Genomic DNA, 19003 nt, shown 5'->3' on the forward strand with positions numbered 1-19003 from the left:
TGACGTTTCTTTAGAAAAAACCGTCCAATAATTACCTTTTAGAAAAGAGAATGTCAAGTAAAAGGATAAAAAACGGAGATTGACAGAATGTTTCAGATATTTTTCACGCGAACCATTACTTGAAACGTTTTTCGTGTCAAGTAATATAAGGTCTTGCTTAACACGTTTTCGTGTCAAGTATAAGAAGCTCTTTCTTGACATATTTTTCGTGTCAAGCAAAATATAAAAAATAATATTTTTTAATCTTTATTTTTTGTTTTCTTCCCTCCCCATTTTCATTTTCCTCTCAAATTTGGTTTTTCTCATACCAAAATTATCAAATAAAATATAAAAAAATAATTAACTTATTATTTTAAATAAGTAAAAGGTTTAAATGTGCCATAGTAAAAAAAACTTTCCCTCATTCCTCGTTCTCTCTTTCGCAAATTCCCCTTCTAAAACCCTCTCTTCGCAGCACCCCACTAGCCCAGTTGACTCTCCCTTTCCCCACTGCTAACAGCCGTACAGCCAACCTCTGTTCACGCTGGATCGCAGCCGCACGCACGACGAGGTTCACCGCCGCTCTAGTCCGTGCCACCCACAGTCGTTCAAGCCGTCAGACGCCAGCACCATTCGACAAACCATCGAGACTCAATCGCTCGTTTTGTGTCGCTTGCCCTACGCATCAGCCACCAGAGTTTATCAGCCCTGCAAATCCACCGTCGTTCTCACCAGTTGCGCTCAGTCGTCGCCCAGACGGCTGATCGCCAATTTTTTTCTCTTTTTTTCCAACTCTGTCAGTCCCGCCATTTCGCACTTGTAGATGACTGAGCCATCATCAAACTGGTGTTTAACTCGTCTAGTAGTTGTCGCTTATTTGCTGATACCTTAGATTTGGGTAAAGATTTTTTTTTTTCTTTTTTGTGTAAGTTTTGTGGGTTCCTTGAAAATCTTTGTTACCCATCAACTCTTGCCCTCATTTGGTTGTATCCACTGTGATTTTAGTTTTTGATTGAAGGTTTGGAGCCTTTGGAGTCGTTGTCCAGCAACATTAAGGATCAATTTTCGATGTTTTTGGTAAATATTTAAAATTATAAGTATTTTTCAAGGATGATTATATTGATTGTTGATGCTGTAAATCGGGCTGCCCCTATGTTCAGTTCTCCATAGCCTAGTCCTCCATAGTCCTCTTCTTGTGGTCAGTTCTACTGTCGCCACGTTGCCCTTGTTCTATTGTCGTAATTTCATTGCTCTAATGCTTTCTAAAACACTTTAGGAGGATTTATCATATTCATGAAAATCCATCTTAAAGAAAAGATATCTTCTCATCACTTCTCTATCCTCTTCCTGTGGCATAGTTTTACAAGTGTTCTTGTTCCTCTTTTGTTTTTCTTTTCAGGCAAGTTGGTCAAGGCTCGAGTGAAGGGTCGATTTGAGCAAACACTTCGGATAAGTGTTTTGGATGTATTGGTATGAATTTGTGATTTGGGCTATAATGTAGCATCTTCTGTAATGATTTACTTTTTGAATATTTGATGATGAGATTTATTTTGAAGTGTTGGAAGGAGTTGAGTTGCTATCCAATAGGTTTGAGAGCGATCTTGGCAAGGTTTTGGTAAGTTTGGAGGTTAGTGTTAATAGTTCTTTGTTACCCATTGAAGTATTTGTCTAATAATTGAGTTATTTTCAATTTTTGATGTTTAATTCAAAGATTTCAAGGGATTGGAGCAACTATCCAGCAATGTTAACTATGTTTGGACGTTTTGATAGGTATTAAGGTCTTGAAACTCTTTTGGAATTGTTACATAGTTATTAGAATCTGTTGTAACCATTATTATTGAACTTTTCGTAGGTTGGATTACTTTGTTGTAGTTTTGAAGTGGCATTTGAATCAAGCCACACTTTGGGTAATCTTTTTAGAGTTAATTGGTTATTTTTTTGGTTATTTTGGTGAATGAATTTTTGAAGAATAATTGATACAATAGCTAACAAAAAAATGCTATAAAAGACTTTAATAGTCTTTTTTGAAGGTCATGACAACCCACGTTATTAAAAGTCAGAGACTTTTTATAGCCTTTTTGTACAACTATAATGGATGGTATAATAGAGTATGAAGATATAGTATGTATACATGGCTATGAAAATATTCAATAGCATTAGTCATTAAAGCTATATTTAACATAGAATAGCTTGCTCTCAATGCTATCTTTATTATATAATAGCATTTTCTTAATGTTTTATTTGACATATAATAACGTTTTTTTAAGGCTATTATATCATATATATAGTTTTAATCTTATGTTATAACAAACAACATTGAAATTATGTCCATTTACATTACACACTTGTTTTAACATATGGAATAATTCACAATCTATGTATTAAATACAATGATTTCCTTTCATTATTGAAATTTAGTAATCAATTTACATTAGAAACTAAAAAAATTATCCAATAATATAAAAAATACATCAAATGTAATTTTCAACCGTACAAGGCTCACAAAATACAAAATTCATCAAGTTTTGAGGATTGTAGCATCATGGAATTGAGCTTCCATCCTGGATCTTCATCTACCTACATAAAAAGTGAATTAACATCAAATTGGTTCCCAAAATCACAATTGAATGTCAAAACTATATAAAAAGTACATAATTGTCAAATACAAGCAATGGTCATGAAATCTAAACATATGAAAATAGTAATAAAATAGAAACAAAGTCACAATGAATAAATATGTTAAAAAAAATTCAAACAATATGTAAAATATGGAGATGTTTTACAATTCTAAAATCAATAATAGACTAAAATGTAACTTGTTTACCCATTAAGAAAAAAAAAAGCAAAAAATAGGCATGATAAACATGCTAAAATAATACTTTTCCACTTGCGTTTCATTGACAAAAGGATTCCAATCTTGTCTATAGCCACGAACCTACAAATAATATTCATGGTAATAATAGAACAAGAAACAATTGAAGGTGAGAAGAGAAATAGTGTAGAACAAGAGAGAAAAAAAGAAATTGTTATCAAAAGAATAAGAAAGCCATAATTCAAAATGTTCTAAAAGATGTTTTAAACTGAAATTTGAGCATTTGTATGTATTACTCGCTTTAAAAGTCTCTCCTGTTTGAATTGGGCGAGCATCGAGTGGGTTTTGTTTTGCAGCAGATCGAGTTCTTCACAATGGGAGAATTCTGGACCAGATCGAGGACCGGATCAAGACTTGGATTGAGTTCGATCGAGGATCGAGTTCTAGAACATATTGAGTTCTTCACAATGGGGATCAAGTATCGAGTTTTGGACCGGATCGAGGATCGAGTTCTTCACAGTGTGGACGAGTTATTGACAGTGGGGATCGAGGATTGAGTTTTGGATAGATCGAGAATCGAGTTATAACATAAAATTTTTAGACTAGAGTTACAGAATCATCAACCATCAGAGGAAACAAAACCCAATACATAATTACATTCCATTTAGCTAGCTCAATTTCCTTCAAGTGTAGAAACTATAATCGAACAACAACCAAACACAAATGGTAATCAATTGGCAATGGAAAACGTAAAAAGGAAAATCCAAAATCAAATAAAAAAAAGGAAATGAAAATGGATCTAAGGATGAGTAAAGAGAGGAAAATCACATTCACCAAAGTTGTTACAACCGACGGAGATGATGGAAAATCAGTCGTCGACGGTGGAATGCGGGCGCACATTTTAGAGCATTGTGCGAAGTTGAGAATGATGAAGAGAGGAATGAAAATGATATGAGTTTCAAGTGCTGAAAATTTGAGAAAATAAATGTTAGATTTGAGAGAAAGAAGATTGGGATTTTGTGTGGAGAGACGAAGAAAGGAAAGAAGAGAAATAGAGAAAAAGGAAATATGAGTTTTGTGTGTTTGAAGAAGTGGTGAAACGCGTGACCTCCAAAATTTTGCGTGTTTGGGCAGATAACTACGAAATTTTGAGTGCACCCCTAAAATTTGATTTTTAACATTTTTTTTCTTTTTTTAAGAGTTTCTATAGCCTATTTTTAAAAAGGCTATGTCCAAGAGCTATAATAAGTCATATTTGTTGTAGTATAAGATTGGGCTTCCAATATTCTCTATTTTTTATTGTGAAAGTTGGGGGAAAGGTATCTGCATTCTTCTATTTTAAATTTTAGCATATATTTGATTTGTTGATAATCTTCTTCCACTTTATTATATTTTCTCAAATCTCTCCCACCTTTCTTTGTTTTGCAGTCAAAGGTAATTGTTCCTCCTAAGGTTGGATATGGTTAAAAGAGAATGAATGAAATCTTAGTAAGTCCCTAACTTTAAGTTGTAGATATTTTTTAAGTTTCAAATATGATATTTTTCCATTGCATAAAGTAAGCCAATCATGTACATTTTTCCTCGTGCATGGCTTTTTGTCATTGTTGTATCTTAGCACTTATTTCTATACTTTGAAATTTGATGTTATTACCATTTATTCTATTTTGTAGGTTGACTTGCTTAAACATGGCTTGTCTGATCTTTAATTCTCAATCTTTAGACTTCAAAACTCAATGTATAGATTAAATAATGTATTTTATTGAGAGGTTATTTATTAAACAATTTGTCACTTTTGTGTTTGGTGAAAGTTGAGTTTGTATATAAAAGCAATAGTTGAGATTTTATTTTGTGTATGTACATGTGAAAGAGAAATATTGTTGTAATTTGTGAGGAGTGTTCATATGAAAGGTCATAGTTGAACATATGAAAATTTTAGTGAATATAATGAGTTGATAGATCTTAAATGTATAATGTTTATTTAGTTGATGTAATTGTATTGTTGGAATACAAGACAAAAAATGAGAATATCAATTAGGGTATTTAATTTGGAAAAAAAAAATACATATACTTGACAAATAAAAAACATCAAGACTTATCATATATGATATGTAATTAATGTTAAGAATCAATAAACTTGACATACCATCAATGTCAAGTGTATTATCTTTCTTGACACGAAAATTGTATCGAGAAACATTTGTCTTGACGTTTTTTCGGAGTCAAGTTATCACACTATCTTGGTAGTAGAATAATCGACGTTTTTATAAGCGTCAGGTATACCCTTTACTTGATATTAGAACAATGTCAAGTAATCTAATTTCTGTAGTAGTGAAAAGTAAGGATTTGGACTCCACCTAGTATTAATGTTGAACTAAATAATAATAATAACAATATAAGTTTTTGTTATGGGTGATTTTGGACCAAAAGGCATAAACGACATCTAGCAAGAACGTGAGCAACAAGGTTGAGAAGATAGCATGATTCGAATCAAAGGTAACAACTTATGACCAAATGTGCCTAGAAGAAGAGGTTGGTTTTGGCTTAGCCCAAGTTGTTGTGCTCGGTTTCGACCTTAGCTAAGACCAGCCTTAGTAAAATGTCAAACAAGACATGCCCCTCAGACGCCCTAGCCCAATAAGTGATAAACTTAAACAACTCGAAAATTCTAAAGGGAGTATTCTATTATATTACTCAAACTCTCTAGTTGCTACACGTTATATCTACTTACTTAAGTATCAACCTATGTGACAAACATTGTACATCTTGCTTAAGTATCAGCTTATGCGACAAACATCGTACCCATGTACAGATCTCTCCTTCATGCAATTTTAATTGTTTTAATCACGAAAATCTTTTCCTTTCATTGAAATTAAAAAAAAAAAAAATATTTTCCATCAGGATATTTTCTGTTTTAAGCATTATGCATAAGAAAGACAATGTTTCAACTCTCAACAAAGGGGAAAGAAGGAGATATTTTGTGGAATAGTGTAGACGAAACTCAGATGTTACATCATTCTAATCTTGAATTAAAGGATTGATTACCACATTGATATTGAAGGTTTATCCGTCAAAACTAAAAATCACTGGTGTTTTACCAGTCAACTGAAAACACGCATAATAAACATAGAACAATAATTGTAATATAAAAATTGAGAACGGAAAGAAATCCCAGCCAATGGACTCCGATTCTATCCAGAATTGTCGCTGTTGCAGAATGGTTTTAATGAGTGGGACACATCCTTGAAAATAACATATGCGATCTGTTTGTTTCCAGGGAAAATTAGCCCAGAAAATTTGTTTACAATCACAACATTTTATCAAAAAGATGGGGGAAAAATGATGGGTGGTAATTTTTTTCGGAACCCAATTGGATAAAGCGCTGAATTAGAAGTGGCGTTGGCTGGTCCATTCTCAGTTCTTCTCTCTCTTCTTCATACGGCCATTCGTCCTATCGTACGCTGCATATATTAACGATTCTATACAGAACAGGAAGCTATTGATGGGAAGAAGCTTCTACACCATCTTGATTTGACTGACACTTCAATTTCTCAACATTTCTATCGATTTGTTAATTACCCAAGTAATCATTTTCTTTCCTGTTATCTCTGTTCTGCCCATTATTTCGATTGTTATTTTTCTGCTACCTAACTATTGGGTTTTTTCTGGTTGATTGTGTTCTGGGTTTGAAGAGCTTTGGGGATTAGTGTTTCTGGGGTAGTTGTTAAGCTATGGACTCTGCAATTCAGGCTTCACCTTCTCCGGCTTCGTCTTCTGCATTTCGTAGTCCATGTCTCACCTCCGCTTCTCAGAACTGCAAGCTCCCATTGTAAGCTATCTGTTTGTGCTGTAGCTGTTTTTATTTTATGGGATTTCATTAAATAATGTTTTGTGAAATACTGAAGTTGTTTGCACGGATTGTCTTCTTTTGTACTTTAAAAGCGCTTATTCGTAGTAGGAAATCCTATTTGTCCCTCATTGTTATTCAGATTCTTAGGGAGTTGAGGACTTATTTACTTAGCAGATGCATTTTTTTGGCAAATGTAATCTGGGGTTATTGGAATTAGCATTCATGGTGTTTTATTGACAGTGAAGGTTTTTGATTTCAGTCCACTCGTGTTGCTTGAAAGCCAAAGTGAGCTGGTCAAATTCCGGCTACATCCCAACAGTAGGGTTTCTGATTCACACAGGTCTGAGATTGCCCTCTTCTTTGTAATGGGCAAGAATGGGCTTACATGATCAGGTTACAGGTGGCATCAGAGCCGTGAAGTAGCTCGACCAAGAGGTAGTGTAGAGTGGTTCTTGGGAAGGAGATTGTCAGGCAATGTCCCAAAATGCGTTTGGTTGCCTTTCCCCAACTTATCATCCCTTGCACTTCAGTTATGATCTAGGGAAACTGATGTACCCATAGTTAGTTAATTCTTAAGGCAAATAGAATGAAAAACTCCCAGGTGGAAATATATCTTATGTATATCCTTGCCGAGAGTTTCTACCTCTTCTGGGGTAATATGTCTTCTATTACCCCTTGTTAGTCTTGTTTTAACATTAGTTTCTCAGTTCGTCGAAAATCATTGGATGAAGTTAAGTACTCTGTATTGTCTCTTTCTGTTTGAATTATTCATGATGGGACATACTCATGAACCATTTTCCATGGGTTAACATATGCTGGTTTTAAATATTGCATTCTTATGCCATGGGGAGCAAACAACTAATTGATATTATCAGCTTTTTCTTTTTGTTCTTTTTTTTGGGATAAGAAACAAAGAAAATGTATTGATTAATCACAAAAGGAGTACTACCTGGAGGCGGAGGGGTGAAAAACTCCCTCCCTCAAAAGAAAACTAGTGAAGATCTGCCTCCCAATTGATTGGTATTATTAGCAAGTTAGTAGTCAGGAATAAGCTATGCTGGACGGGCTACCTATGTGTTCAGATCACCTGGTTCTAGAACTTAGTTGCATCCACATTCACTGTCTTCTTCCTGATTATACTTCTTAAATTTCCCTGTGGTGTCTTTCCTTAACCTTCAACAGGATATCTCGGTAAAACCACATATTCTGCCTCAAGATTGTTTCTCACAATTTTCTTCCTGGAACTTTCTCGCTCTCTCTATGCTTAAGGGGATCAAGTTTAAAATAGTTTGTGCAAAGAAGAAATTTCACGCACTTCTCTAAGGTCTGCGATGGTTGTTATGATCTTCCTTCCTTTGACCCTACTGGTGCTGTTGACTGAAATTGTCTATGTGTGAGATGTGATGCCATTGCCATTGTTGGATGGGGACAAAAATAATAGCTACTATGAATGCTAAAGTACGCCAAGAAACCTCAAGTACAATTTCAGAGGCACCGAGTTGGGGCCTTTTTCTTTGGGAAGAGTTTTGCGATGTTGCTAGATTTTAATGCCTCTTTAGGGATTGCTATGATCTTTTGTAATTGTCAGCTAGGTCTTATTGTGTTGGATTGGAGTCTAGCTTTCATTGCTCCTTTTTGATGGTTTGTTTTCTTGTATTCGCCTGTAATTCATTTATTTTTTCTCAACAAAAGCTCGATTTCTCATAAAACGAAAAATAGTCTATAATTTGTTATGCGAGATTTTCATTTATAAGAGCTTTATATCATCTTTGTATATCAGTGTATTGTTAGGATTGAAGAACTATTCACTACATGGTTTCACATGAATTGATTCAGTATAGCAGTGAGAATTTGTATTTTTTCCCCTGCGCAGGCCAACTTCCAGAGTCATGGGTTCCTCTAAAAGAATGCATCGCACCTTCAGGCTTCATATGGATGCTTGTCCTACAAAAAGTCACGTAGTTTCCAAATACTCTTCAGAATGGCCTGATTCACAATCCATATTCTCTAAGCAATCAATCAACAAGTATTTTCTGCCTCTGAGAGCATTGGTTGCTTCAAACACTCAAAATACTTCGGCTGCACCTTTAATCGGAGACGAAAAGGTTGGGGTGTTGTTGCTGAACCTTGGAGGTCCAGAGACTCTCGATGATGTGCAACCTTTCTTGTTTAACCTCTTTGCTGACCCGGTATCATGCCCTAACAAATTTATTTCGCCTTTTTGTATTTATTAATATGAAGTTTGAATTATTTAATCTTCTTTAGTAGATGAGGTGAAACTTTAAGAAGTTTGTTTTATCTACTTGCCTTTCATCAATTATGTTAAAAGTTTCTGACAATGAAGATCTACCTCACATGTTCTTCTTCACTTTTTCCAACTTCGCATCCTAAGTGTCCTTTTTGAGTCTCAGATGATAATTTGATCTCAATAGTGGAGTGTTTGACATACGGTTTTCATGTCAATGGAAATTCAATAATTTTGAAATACAGGTAATCGATGATTGGCCGGATTTTGTAATTGTGACTTGGCATATTTATGGGTATTCATGAATGAACAGATTTGATATCATCATTATCAATCTTCAAATTTCATCTTTCTTTTTTAATTAATAAATATCTTCAATGCCCATTGGATTTTGACAAGTAAAAAGAACTGCTCGACGAATGAAATTCTTGAATGCGTTTAGCAGTTCATGGAATTTGAATGCGACATATACTAGGTTTTATTTTGACGGTTCCGCAAAGTGCTATACAATGGAATAAATGTGTACTTAATTTGCATGGATTATTACTTTGTCTTGTATTGTTATAACTTCTAGGTCTTCTCTGAAAATTGGATATACACAATTTTAACTATAATTTACTCTCTTTAATAGGATATAATACGGTTGCCACGATTGTTCCGTTTCCTCCAAAGACCGTTGGCACACTTGATTTCTGTTCTAAGATCACCCAAGAGTAGAGAAGGCTATGCCTCAATTGGTGGTGGTTCTCCTTTGCGAAAGATAACTGATGCACAGGCAAGAAATTCTTGTTGTTGTTGTTGTCGCTGTTGTTTATTTTAATATTTCATGTGTGTCTGAGCATGTACACAACAATGGTTCTTTGACAATTGAGATTATGAGAAAAGATTAGAGAAATACTAAGAATACTGTTTGCATTCTTAGTATTCCTCTAAGAATGACTTGTTCAATGCATGATTTTTTTTTTTTTTTTAAAAAAAAGGAAACAGCCTTTATTAATCAATAAAATTAGTACAAGAGATGAGTACTTTGATAATAAAGGTGAATACAAAGAACCAAGCAAGAAACCAAAGGATCAGTAGGTGTGTTTAATGTATGATTTGTGATGTAGCCTTAGTAGTTGGAAGGAGATAATTCAAAGTGGAAAGACTACATAAGAGGGGACTCCACTCTTATATATAGAGAATAAAATCCTAAAAGAAAACTAAAAAGAATTAAGATCCAAATAAGAAACTAAAAAGGATTAACCATGGCATTAGTCAATATTGAACATTATTTCCTTAATTTTCCTTACATCAAAGACATTGACCCACAGCATCTTTGCCCTGTCTTTCAAACACCAACCATTGAGACATTCGGACAACCATATGTGTAGAGCCTGAGGTTTACTTCATTGCAGTCCAAAGATATTGCTAAAATGGTTCCGCACTCTGTCAACAAAATTACAGTGAAGAGGCTGGTGGGAAAGTGATACATTATTTCTTTTACACCGCACAAATATGAGGGGAAATCTGAGGAGAAGAATTCCTCTTTTGAACTTTATCCATGGCATTGATGCTGTCATAAGCTGCTGTCCACAGAAAAATTTCATCCTTTTCAGAATAATTCCTTCCCACATCAGAGAGCGGCATAAGTGTTTTTAATCAGAAACTTATCATAAAGAAAGAGCACACTTATTTTTTTGTTTCCTTTTATAATTTACAACTTCATGTTTGCCAAAACTTAAAAGATCTGTGACAAAGTAACATTTTTTCCCCTTCTGAATTCTCCGTGTGAGAGCACATAGGAATTCAAGTTAGATACGGTGCTTCTTGAAATTTATGAATTTTGTTTATACAATCTAAGAAACCTGGTTGATTATCAACGTTTTAGAGGAGTAAGAGTTGGTAAAAAAATGTTTGTTCAGCTTAATGGTTATTGAACCTCTCAGTGATGTGGGAACATGCAATTTTGGTTTATTTTATTTTATTTTTATTATTTTTTTTGAGATAGAGAACATGCAATTTAATAAAGTTCACACGGTTTTGGCATCTTCTTGTTCAATTATTTTTGTTGTAATCTGTATATCTGCATTGTTCAGGCTGAAGAGTTGAAGAAGGCCTTATGGAAAAAAGATGTTCCAACTGAAGTGTATGTTGGTATGCGTTACTGGCATCCGTTCACTGAAGAAGCAATTGAACAGGTAGACATTTTTTTTTTTATATATGTATGAAATCAGGTGGTGTTTTTTGAACGTCTTCTTGTTTCCACTGTTTCAGTTGTGGCAAAATATGTTACTGCATGTAGCTTGAGAAATAGTTCAAACTGTAGGCAGGCTTTTGTTGCTCATTCAAGCATGAAATTCGAATATCGGGTTCCGCCAGATACTTTGGCTAAGTTAACTCAGCTTGAATTCCTAGTACTGGAAATAGGTTTTTCTCCATCACACCCACCCATTATTTTGAATGATAATTTAGAGACCCAAGTCCTTAGCTCCAATACCAATTTTTTAGGCGTGGTATTTTGGGCCTTGTAATTATGAGGGAAGCTCTTTGTAGAGGCAGAAGCTATACAAGGAGAATTTGTTTTTCAATGCTTGTGTGTAGTAAAGTAACTAAGGGAAAAAACCAAAATGGCAAAACCTCACTTCGTCCCATTGAGATCTTAGTACAAATACTGCCATATAACTCTTTACCTCCTAAATGCTGGATAGGTTTTTTCCAGTTTGGTTACGAGCAATTTACAGAAAATGGAAGGATGGAGTCTTTTGGGAGGGAGAGGCAGCTGAAAATTGTTTGGAAAAATATATGTAAAAAATTATGGTCGGAAAGGAATTAAAGAATTTTTGTAAATAAGGAAAGAAAATGGGAAGATTTAGTTAGTTAGTTAGTCAGTTTTTTTGCGGGGGGCGGGGGGGCTAAAATCCAACAGGCCTTATAGTTTACTAAACCTATAAGTTTCTAGCTAAGAGACAAACTTTTAATTGATATAGAGTAAACCCTGAATAATTGATATAGAGTAAACCCTGAATATATATTCAGGGTTTACTCTATATCAATTAAAAGTTTGTCTCTTGTTTCAAGAAAAAATGGTATTGCATGAAAAACATGTATATATATATATATTATTATTAGCTTTTTTTGACATAAAAAACACATTAAGGCAACATAAATTGTCGCGGTCATACTCTCTCATTGTTCTCTTTTGTAGGCTGTCAGAAATTTTTGTTTTTTTTGGTCCCCCCCTTCATATTTAATTCCAACTTTCTTAGCCTTGTATTGTAAGTCTCCATTCTGTTATAAGAGGAACAGCTGCATCTTATGGAGCTTACAAACTCCGAAATTTGGTACATTTACAAAATAATTGTATTTGTTTATTGATGCATCCTCCAAATCTTTTCTTTTTCCTTGTAGATAAAAAAAGACAGGATATCAAAGCTTGTCGTTCTTCCTCTTTATCCCCAATTTTCAATATCCACTAGTGGTTCAAGCCTACGGCTCTTGGAGGGTATCTTCCGGTAAAGACAAGATCTGGCATGTTCATATAATATTCTGACATCCTGGGTTGGTTTAAATAACTATAAAATCTTCTTTTTGTTAGGGAGGATGAATATCTTGTTAACATGCAACATACGGTAATACCTTCCTGGTACCAGCGTGAAGGATATATAAAGGCCATGGCAGATTTGATTGAGAAGGAATTAAAAAGTTTTGACTTTCCAGAGCAGGTATATGTTTCCATGCTCGAACATATATTGTTCACAAAATGTTGTTGATTATAGCCAAATGCCAATTGAACTTTCTGGTTCATAAGTGTTACCATTCATGCCTTGGCATTAAAGTGTAACTTAAATATGTACATAACAGGTAATGATATTTTTTAGTGCACATGGTGTCCCCCTTGCATATGTGGAAGAAGCTGGTGACCCGTACAAAGCAGAGATGGAGGAATGTGTGGATTTGATCATGGAAGAATTAGAAAAGAGAAGGATAACAAATAGCTACACCCTTGCTTATCAGGTATGTGCCTTTCAATCATTTCATATCAACCTGGGGGGAGCGAGTGAGCTGTACTTTGACTGGTATCACAGAATGCTTTATCGTCGATCATGTAAATTGCTTCTGGAAGGTCCTTTGAAATATTTTGGATATCTTTGGCATATGGCCATCTCTTCTGTAAAAATTTTAAAATGCAATTTTTAAATTACATATTTTTTCTTTCTTTTCAAAACGTTCAATATATACATTCAATTGTTTGTATTTTTTGCCTTATTGTTCTTTACCCCTCTTGGACTATGTGTTGAACTTAGTGAGGCAAATATTTTCATAGCTAACTAATATCTCATGTTTAATGGACCATACATGCTTCAGAACTTATTGGCTCGTGATGGAGAAGGGAAAAATAGAAAAGATATAGTATCTTTTAGGATTATGTGTGCAACTTGGTGCGGCAATTATTTTATTAGCTAGTCTTGTCTCTCCTTCCATGGAACATACTGGCACCAGAAAAGATCTAGTATTCACAACTTGTTGGCTCAGGATGTAGAAGTGCAAAAGAAAGGAGAGATATATAGAGGGAAAATGGAGAGACATGGAGAGATAGGCTGAGGAACATAAAATGTAAAAAAAATAATAATAATAATAAAATAAAATAAAAATTAAAAAAGAAAAGAAAAGAAAAAAGAAGATAAGCTGAGGAAAATGAAAGGGGGACAAAGAATGGAGTATTTTCAGATAAGTTTAATTGTTTTGAGCATTTTTGTGATCTTGTACAGTTTACTGTTCCTAATTTGAGTAGCCAACACATTTTGTTTTTTGTAATTACGCCAGTCTATCAACCTAGATTGAAATGTCCTCTTGTAATCCCTATTTTGGGGAGGGGGCTCCTGGTTCCCCGGCCCTTTAGGTTCTCTTCAAGTTTTTTCTTTTCTTTTCTTTTCTTTTTATGGAGGAGTGAAGTCTTTCGGATGTTTCTTGTAAAAAAAAAAAAAAAAAAATTAAGAATGGCTGATGGTAGGAGGGAAAGATCTGAGGAGTGAGGAATGAAAGGGACGAGAGGAGGGAGAGAGAGTGAGGAAGAAGGTGAAAGAGTAGAATTTGACTAGTATGCAAACACTTTTTTGCTTGATCCAATGTTCTCAAGATGCTATACTCATAATAGAAATTGGACCTTTTACGATCGACGTAGCCAATTATAATATATATATGTACCTATGTATGTATGTATATTGAGAGATTTAGCCAATTATATTTGACCTTGAAGTTATTTTCATCCTTTAGCATGAACCTCTCACAATACTAACCCTCCGCTAGGTTGCTTTTACCTAAAATAAGGCAGGCGAGGACTGATCAATGAGCCATGATACAGGCTGAGAAAATCCAAACTGCTAATAATAGGCGTCATTATTATCCTAATGGGTCAAGGTTTGTTGGAGAATTAATATTACAGTTTTAAAGGGAAGGGCAAGATTCTGTGTGGTTTTACTCTTAAAGGGAAGCGTAAGATTCTCTAGATGAATGCAAGTCAAATTTTGGAATGGGATCAAGAGTTTTCAATATGTTGAGATTGGAGTGAAGCGTGGGTTCTAGTTAGATTTTTACCTTCTACTTGGTATTCTCTTTAATGTCTTTTGTAAGTTTGTAACTGTAGCTTTTTTTAAAAAAAATGATCTTGAAATGGAACACTATTTTGTAACATTTGGAATATTTGACGCCATGGCATTTTGAATTTTCTACTCCTGATAGTTTCGGTAAAAAGTTTTTATCCTCTCAGAGGAAAAATCACATTCTGAAGGCTGAAGCTTTTAGTTCTGGCGGATAGGAAAATATTTTGCGCTTTGTAGTTCATCAACCTACAACTAGTAGGGTTATTATTATTTTTTTTTATCGTGTACAAACTACAATCTTAAGTGGGTTTTCTGACTTGTTCTACAGAGTAGAGTTGGGCCGGTGGAGTGGTTAAAACCTTACACAGATGAGACAATAATAGAGCTTGGCCAAAAAGGAGTTAAAAGCTTGTTGGCTGTACCCATTAGGTATGTGTCTTTCAACATTCAACACTTTTGTGACCAATGATTTGTTATAACGGAAATTATAATAAACAATGAAATTTGATTCTCAAGTAACATTTGCTTTGATTCTTTACAAATTTAGTACTTAAAATCATTGGATGTTATTCAGTAGACTATATTTGATTAGGATTGGTTTCCTTGGTCTATTAGGATTAGGATTAGTTTCTTTTATTAATTAGGATTAGGATTAGTTTGCTTTCTATTTGGTATGAATATCTTGTACCACTCATCTTGTACAAAACTTTTTTTTTTTCCTGTCAAGAATTACATAAACAATCTAATTGCAATGATGTTTTAATAATTTGACACAGTTCACACATCAACGAAATTGTTTCTTATAAAAAAAAATGATTTGACTGTAATTATTTGACATGTATCATTGGCAATGTGTTTCAATAATTATTCATAACGTGATTGAGTAAAACTCAATATCTATCAAGAACCAGTAAGTTCCTACATATGATTTGATGATACTTTTTGCATATTGGCTGCATTCAGATTATTTAGTTTAAAAATAAATTTCATATTCAATTCATTAAAATTTTATGCAATGCTTCATTGGCAGCTTTGTAAGTGAGCACATCGAAACTTTGGAAGAAATTGACGTGGAATATAAAGAACTGGCTTTAAAATCTGGGATAGAAAAATGGGGACGTGTTCCTGCGTTAGGATGTGAGCCTACTTTCATAACAGATTTGGCTGATGCCGTAATTGAGAGTCTTCCGTATGTGGGGGCCATGGCTGTCTCAAATCTTGAAGCTCGGCAGGTACTATATCACCATTTACATGGAAATAAGCTTAACCTATATTTCTAAAATCTCAATAGATAAATTCATGTTGATATTTATGGAATGAGGGAATATTATTTTTACAACCAAGACCTTAGTTTAGATTGTTAAATGCACATACCATCATATTAGTTAGTTCTGTAACTATTTTATAAATTATATATAATTGTACGCCAATGAAAATGCACCACTCTATGCAATGCTAAAAAGCACAGACACAGATACGGATACATGATACGCATACGATACGATACGGCGATACGTTAATTTCTAAAAAACTAAGATACGGATACGTTGAAGATACGTATTATATATATATATATATAATTGTTCTAATTAATTGCTATAATACATATTTTAAGTTAGATTATAATAGATTCAAGAAGAGAGTGAAAACTTTAAAAAAAAATCCAGTAACGTCGAGTGATTGTTGAGTGACTAGAGTAGACGGTAGGAAAAGAAGTAGAAGATGAAGATTGAATAATGAAGTTGAGGATGAAGAAGGTGTGAATCATGATTTAAATAGTGAGAGAGAAATGGAAGAATGAAGATTTAATTACGTTTCGGATTTTTTTTTTTTAATTTTTTATGTTTTAACATTTTTAATTTATTTGTTTTGGATTGCTCAATTTAAGTGGCTTTTATGTTTGGAAGTAATTTTAAAATGGTTGAAATCACTTTTGTCATTTTCAAAATCACCGTGAAACATGTTTAATTTTTCAAAACTAATTTTGATGATATGAAAATTGCATTTAAAAGTGTAAAATTGAAAATTAAATTAATTTTGAGTAATTAAAATTGTGTTTTCGAGTGATTTTAAAAATGAAAAAAGTGATTTTTGATAATTTTAAAATCACTCCTAAACATGCACTAAAATAAAATGGGTTGTAGGTTGGGCTTTTTAAATGGTTGAGCTTAAATTTGAAACAAAAAATTGACCCACGTATCCCCTTCACGTATTTGGAAGCAGATACGCGTATCTGAAAATTTAAAATAAAAATAAATAAATCAGATACTTCAAATCACGTATCAGACACGTATCTGCCACGTATCTGGACATATCCGTATCGTATCCTTATTTGATACCGATTCTCTGCACAATTAGAAGTATCTGTGCTTCCTAGATGCAATGCAATTAGGTATCATTATTAATTTTTGGTAAGAAAATGAACTTTCATTGAAAAAGTAGAATAATAGAATGGAATTTTATTTATATATAGTTAGTGTTGTAACTATATTGAAATATAAATATACTAGAGACCGACACTAACTAAAAAAAGGCAACTAATGAAATTATGTAATCCCACACCGCACTTGTTGCGCTTTTGTAATTTCATATCATCAATGAAATTATATGTTTCTTGTAAAAAAAAAAGGAGAAAAGCAACACTATTGCATTATAGAAGCTATTGAAGTGAAACACGATTAAAAGATTGTACAAAATCGATCCAGGTCTCTATGTTCCAATATTTTATGGATACTAAATTTAAGATATAAACTACAAATTGTATATACAGATGAGATCTAATCTAGGCAATTAGTTGGAAGGTCCTAACTTGAGCAACTAGATATAATCCTGCATATTTAGCTGTTTAGGTGTGTGAACGATGGTGGGCACTTTTGTGGTGCACCCGGATCCTTTGAAACTCAATTCTGGACCGGAAGGATGCCAATGGACCACATGAATCTCACTGTCAATGACTGCATCATTTATTTTATTTTCTTAGTTTAGTCAAAGTTTTTGTAGTTGGTCGTTTCAAATGTGGAATTCATCGCTTTGTTTTCTCTTTCCTTCACATTATGCATTGTAAAGTCTGGATTGGTACTAGATTGCTGCAGCCTGCCCTTTTGGTATTATACTACATACGTACTGCATCATGGTTAATTGTCCATCTACCTTAATGAATGATTCAGATTCCATCTCCTGGTATTTAGTTTGAGAAATTTGTAGTTCATACTCGAGTGGGTTACTAAACTCATTGTCAGATTTATTCCATTTTCATTAAAGCATAAAAACCCTTCACAAAAGAACTGTATCAATGGATTTGGAAAGGGATATCTTTGGGTGAAAGAAATGCACTACTGGCTGTTATTCTACGTTTGACATATCTGTCAGACTATGTACTAATCATATTTCTTTTCTGTATGAAGCTAATTTAGTATAGAGAAAATATGTTTCTTATCCCTTGTTTATATTTGTTTTTTTTAATCTTATTGTATTGGAACCTTTTATTTTAGTTATCAGCAGTGAGAAGCTTGTTTCTTTTATGATTAATTATTAATACTTCTCTCCTTTTCCCCTTTTCAGCCCTTGGTTCCCCTTGGTAGCGTGGAAGAGTTGTTAGCAGCATACGATTCACAACGTAGACAGCTACCGCCACCTGTAACTGTGTGGGAATGGGGTTGGACGAAAAGTGCTGAAACCTGGAATGGGAGAGCAGCAATGCTGGCTGTACTTGTCTTGCTGGTCCTAGAAGTCACAACTGGAGAGGGGTTTCTTCACCAATGGGGAATTTTCCCCTTATTTCATCAGTGATCTCTCTCTCTTTCTCTCCCTCTACTTAATGGTAGGATGTGTATATTTATTTTGTGAGGTATATGTTACGCAACTATTGACATCTTCCAATCTACACAGAAAGTTTTAGATGATGCTAGTATATTCGGTGCTAACAGGGACTTAAGCTGGTGTAGTCCTTTTCTTATCCTTTGGCATTCTCAGTTTGGACTGGAATTTTGATAGTTCGTAGTATATGGTGGTATACTACCCTGTGAGCAAAATAATGAAAAAGTATATACCCTGGTTCTTGAATGCATGTACCCAGTGGAATTTGGTTGGGGTTAGGGATATTTCCCTTCCCCTGTTTGTCAATCATATTAAATAGAGTTATCAACTGTATTAATATCGATACTATTTCAAGTATAGGTTCATTTGTATGTTTGTATATCAGGTTTCTTATATATATATTTTAGTTATAGCACTTTGCCAACATGGTAGCAATGTCTCTACTAAAATGCCGACAGCTGGTCATCCAAAAATTTAAACTCTCTGTAAGTGTGCCATGCATTTGATTTAACACAATGTTTTTTTTCCAGACATGTTACTGTGCCCCTTTTGGTTGATTAGCATTGATTTTTCTTGGAAAGACAATTTAAATGGTGGGGTATTAGAGGGCCATTGACTAAGATAAGGACCTTGAAACTCCTAAATGGTATGTTAGCCATTTCCAACCAGGACTGCCAACTTTTTTCCTCCTCTTTTTCAAATGTTAGTTTCAAATGATTAAA

At 34.0% G+C, this 19003-nt stretch overlaps 1 protein-coding gene and 1 long non-coding RNA gene across 11 annotated transcripts; both read left to right on the plus strand.

Annotated features, from left to right (window-relative positions):
• Positions 1 to 403: 403 nt before the first annotated feature.
• Positions 404 to 4695, plus strand: LOC120088221. Of its 9 annotated transcripts, none has more exons than XR_005484879.1 (6): positions 404 to 877; positions 998 to 1056; positions 1379 to 1749; positions 1832 to 1886; positions 3148 to 4279; positions 4462 to 4695. It is a non-coding gene; the product is annotated as an uncharacterized LOC120088221 (long non-coding RNA). The 9 variants fall into 9 exon arrangements; XR_005484880.1 differs by having other exon boundaries at positions 3151 to 4279; XR_005484881.1 differs by having other exon boundaries at positions 4220 to 4279.
• A 1372-nt stretch (positions 4696 to 6067) lies between these two features.
• On the plus strand, positions 6068 to 18660 carry LOC120088220 (ferrochelatase-2, chloroplastic). 2 transcript variants are annotated; one of them, XM_039045362.1, is made up of 11 exons: positions 6068 to 6371; positions 6481 to 6617; positions 8512 to 8827; positions 9515 to 9658; positions 10962 to 11063; positions 12274 to 12377; positions 12461 to 12587; positions 12727 to 12879; positions 14794 to 14894; positions 15496 to 15697; positions 18027 to 18660. In XM_039045362.1, the coding sequence occupies exons 2-11, from the start codon at positions 6520 to 6522 to the stop codon at positions 18252 to 18254; spliced, it is 1575 nt and encodes a 524-aa protein (XP_038901290.1). In that variant the 5' UTR covers positions 6068 to 6371; positions 6481 to 6519; the 3' UTR covers positions 18255 to 18660. The 2 variants fall into 2 exon arrangements, with proteins under 2 accessions (XP_038901290.1, XP_038901291.1); XM_039045363.1 differs by lacking the exon at positions 6068 to 6371 and adding an exon at positions 6898 to 7073 and having other exon boundaries at positions 6476 to 6617.
• Positions 18661 to 19003: the final 343 nt, after the last annotated feature.

The sequence above is a fragment of the Benincasa hispida genome, chromosome 10, assembly GCF_009727055.1.
Source record: "Benincasa hispida cultivar B227 chromosome 10, ASM972705v1, whole genome shotgun sequence".
Taxonomy (NCBI): domain Eukaryota; kingdom Viridiplantae; phylum Streptophyta; class Magnoliopsida; order Cucurbitales; family Cucurbitaceae; genus Benincasa; species Benincasa hispida.

Excerpts from the sequence above, each read along its gene's own strand:
- LOC120088220 (XM_039045362.1), top strand. The coding sequence starts at position 6,520 with ATGGACTCTGCAATTCAGGCTTCACCTTCTCCGGCTTCGTCTTCTGCA. Across the intron at positions 8,828-9,514 it reads TTAACCTCTTTGCTGACCCG|GATATAATACGGTTGCCACG; the intron begins GTATCATGCCCT and ends TCTCTTTAATAG. Across the intron at positions 14,895-15,495 it reads TTGTTGGCTGTACCCATTAG|CTTTGTAAGTGAGCACATCG; the intron begins GTATGTGTCTTT and ends CTTCATTGGCAG.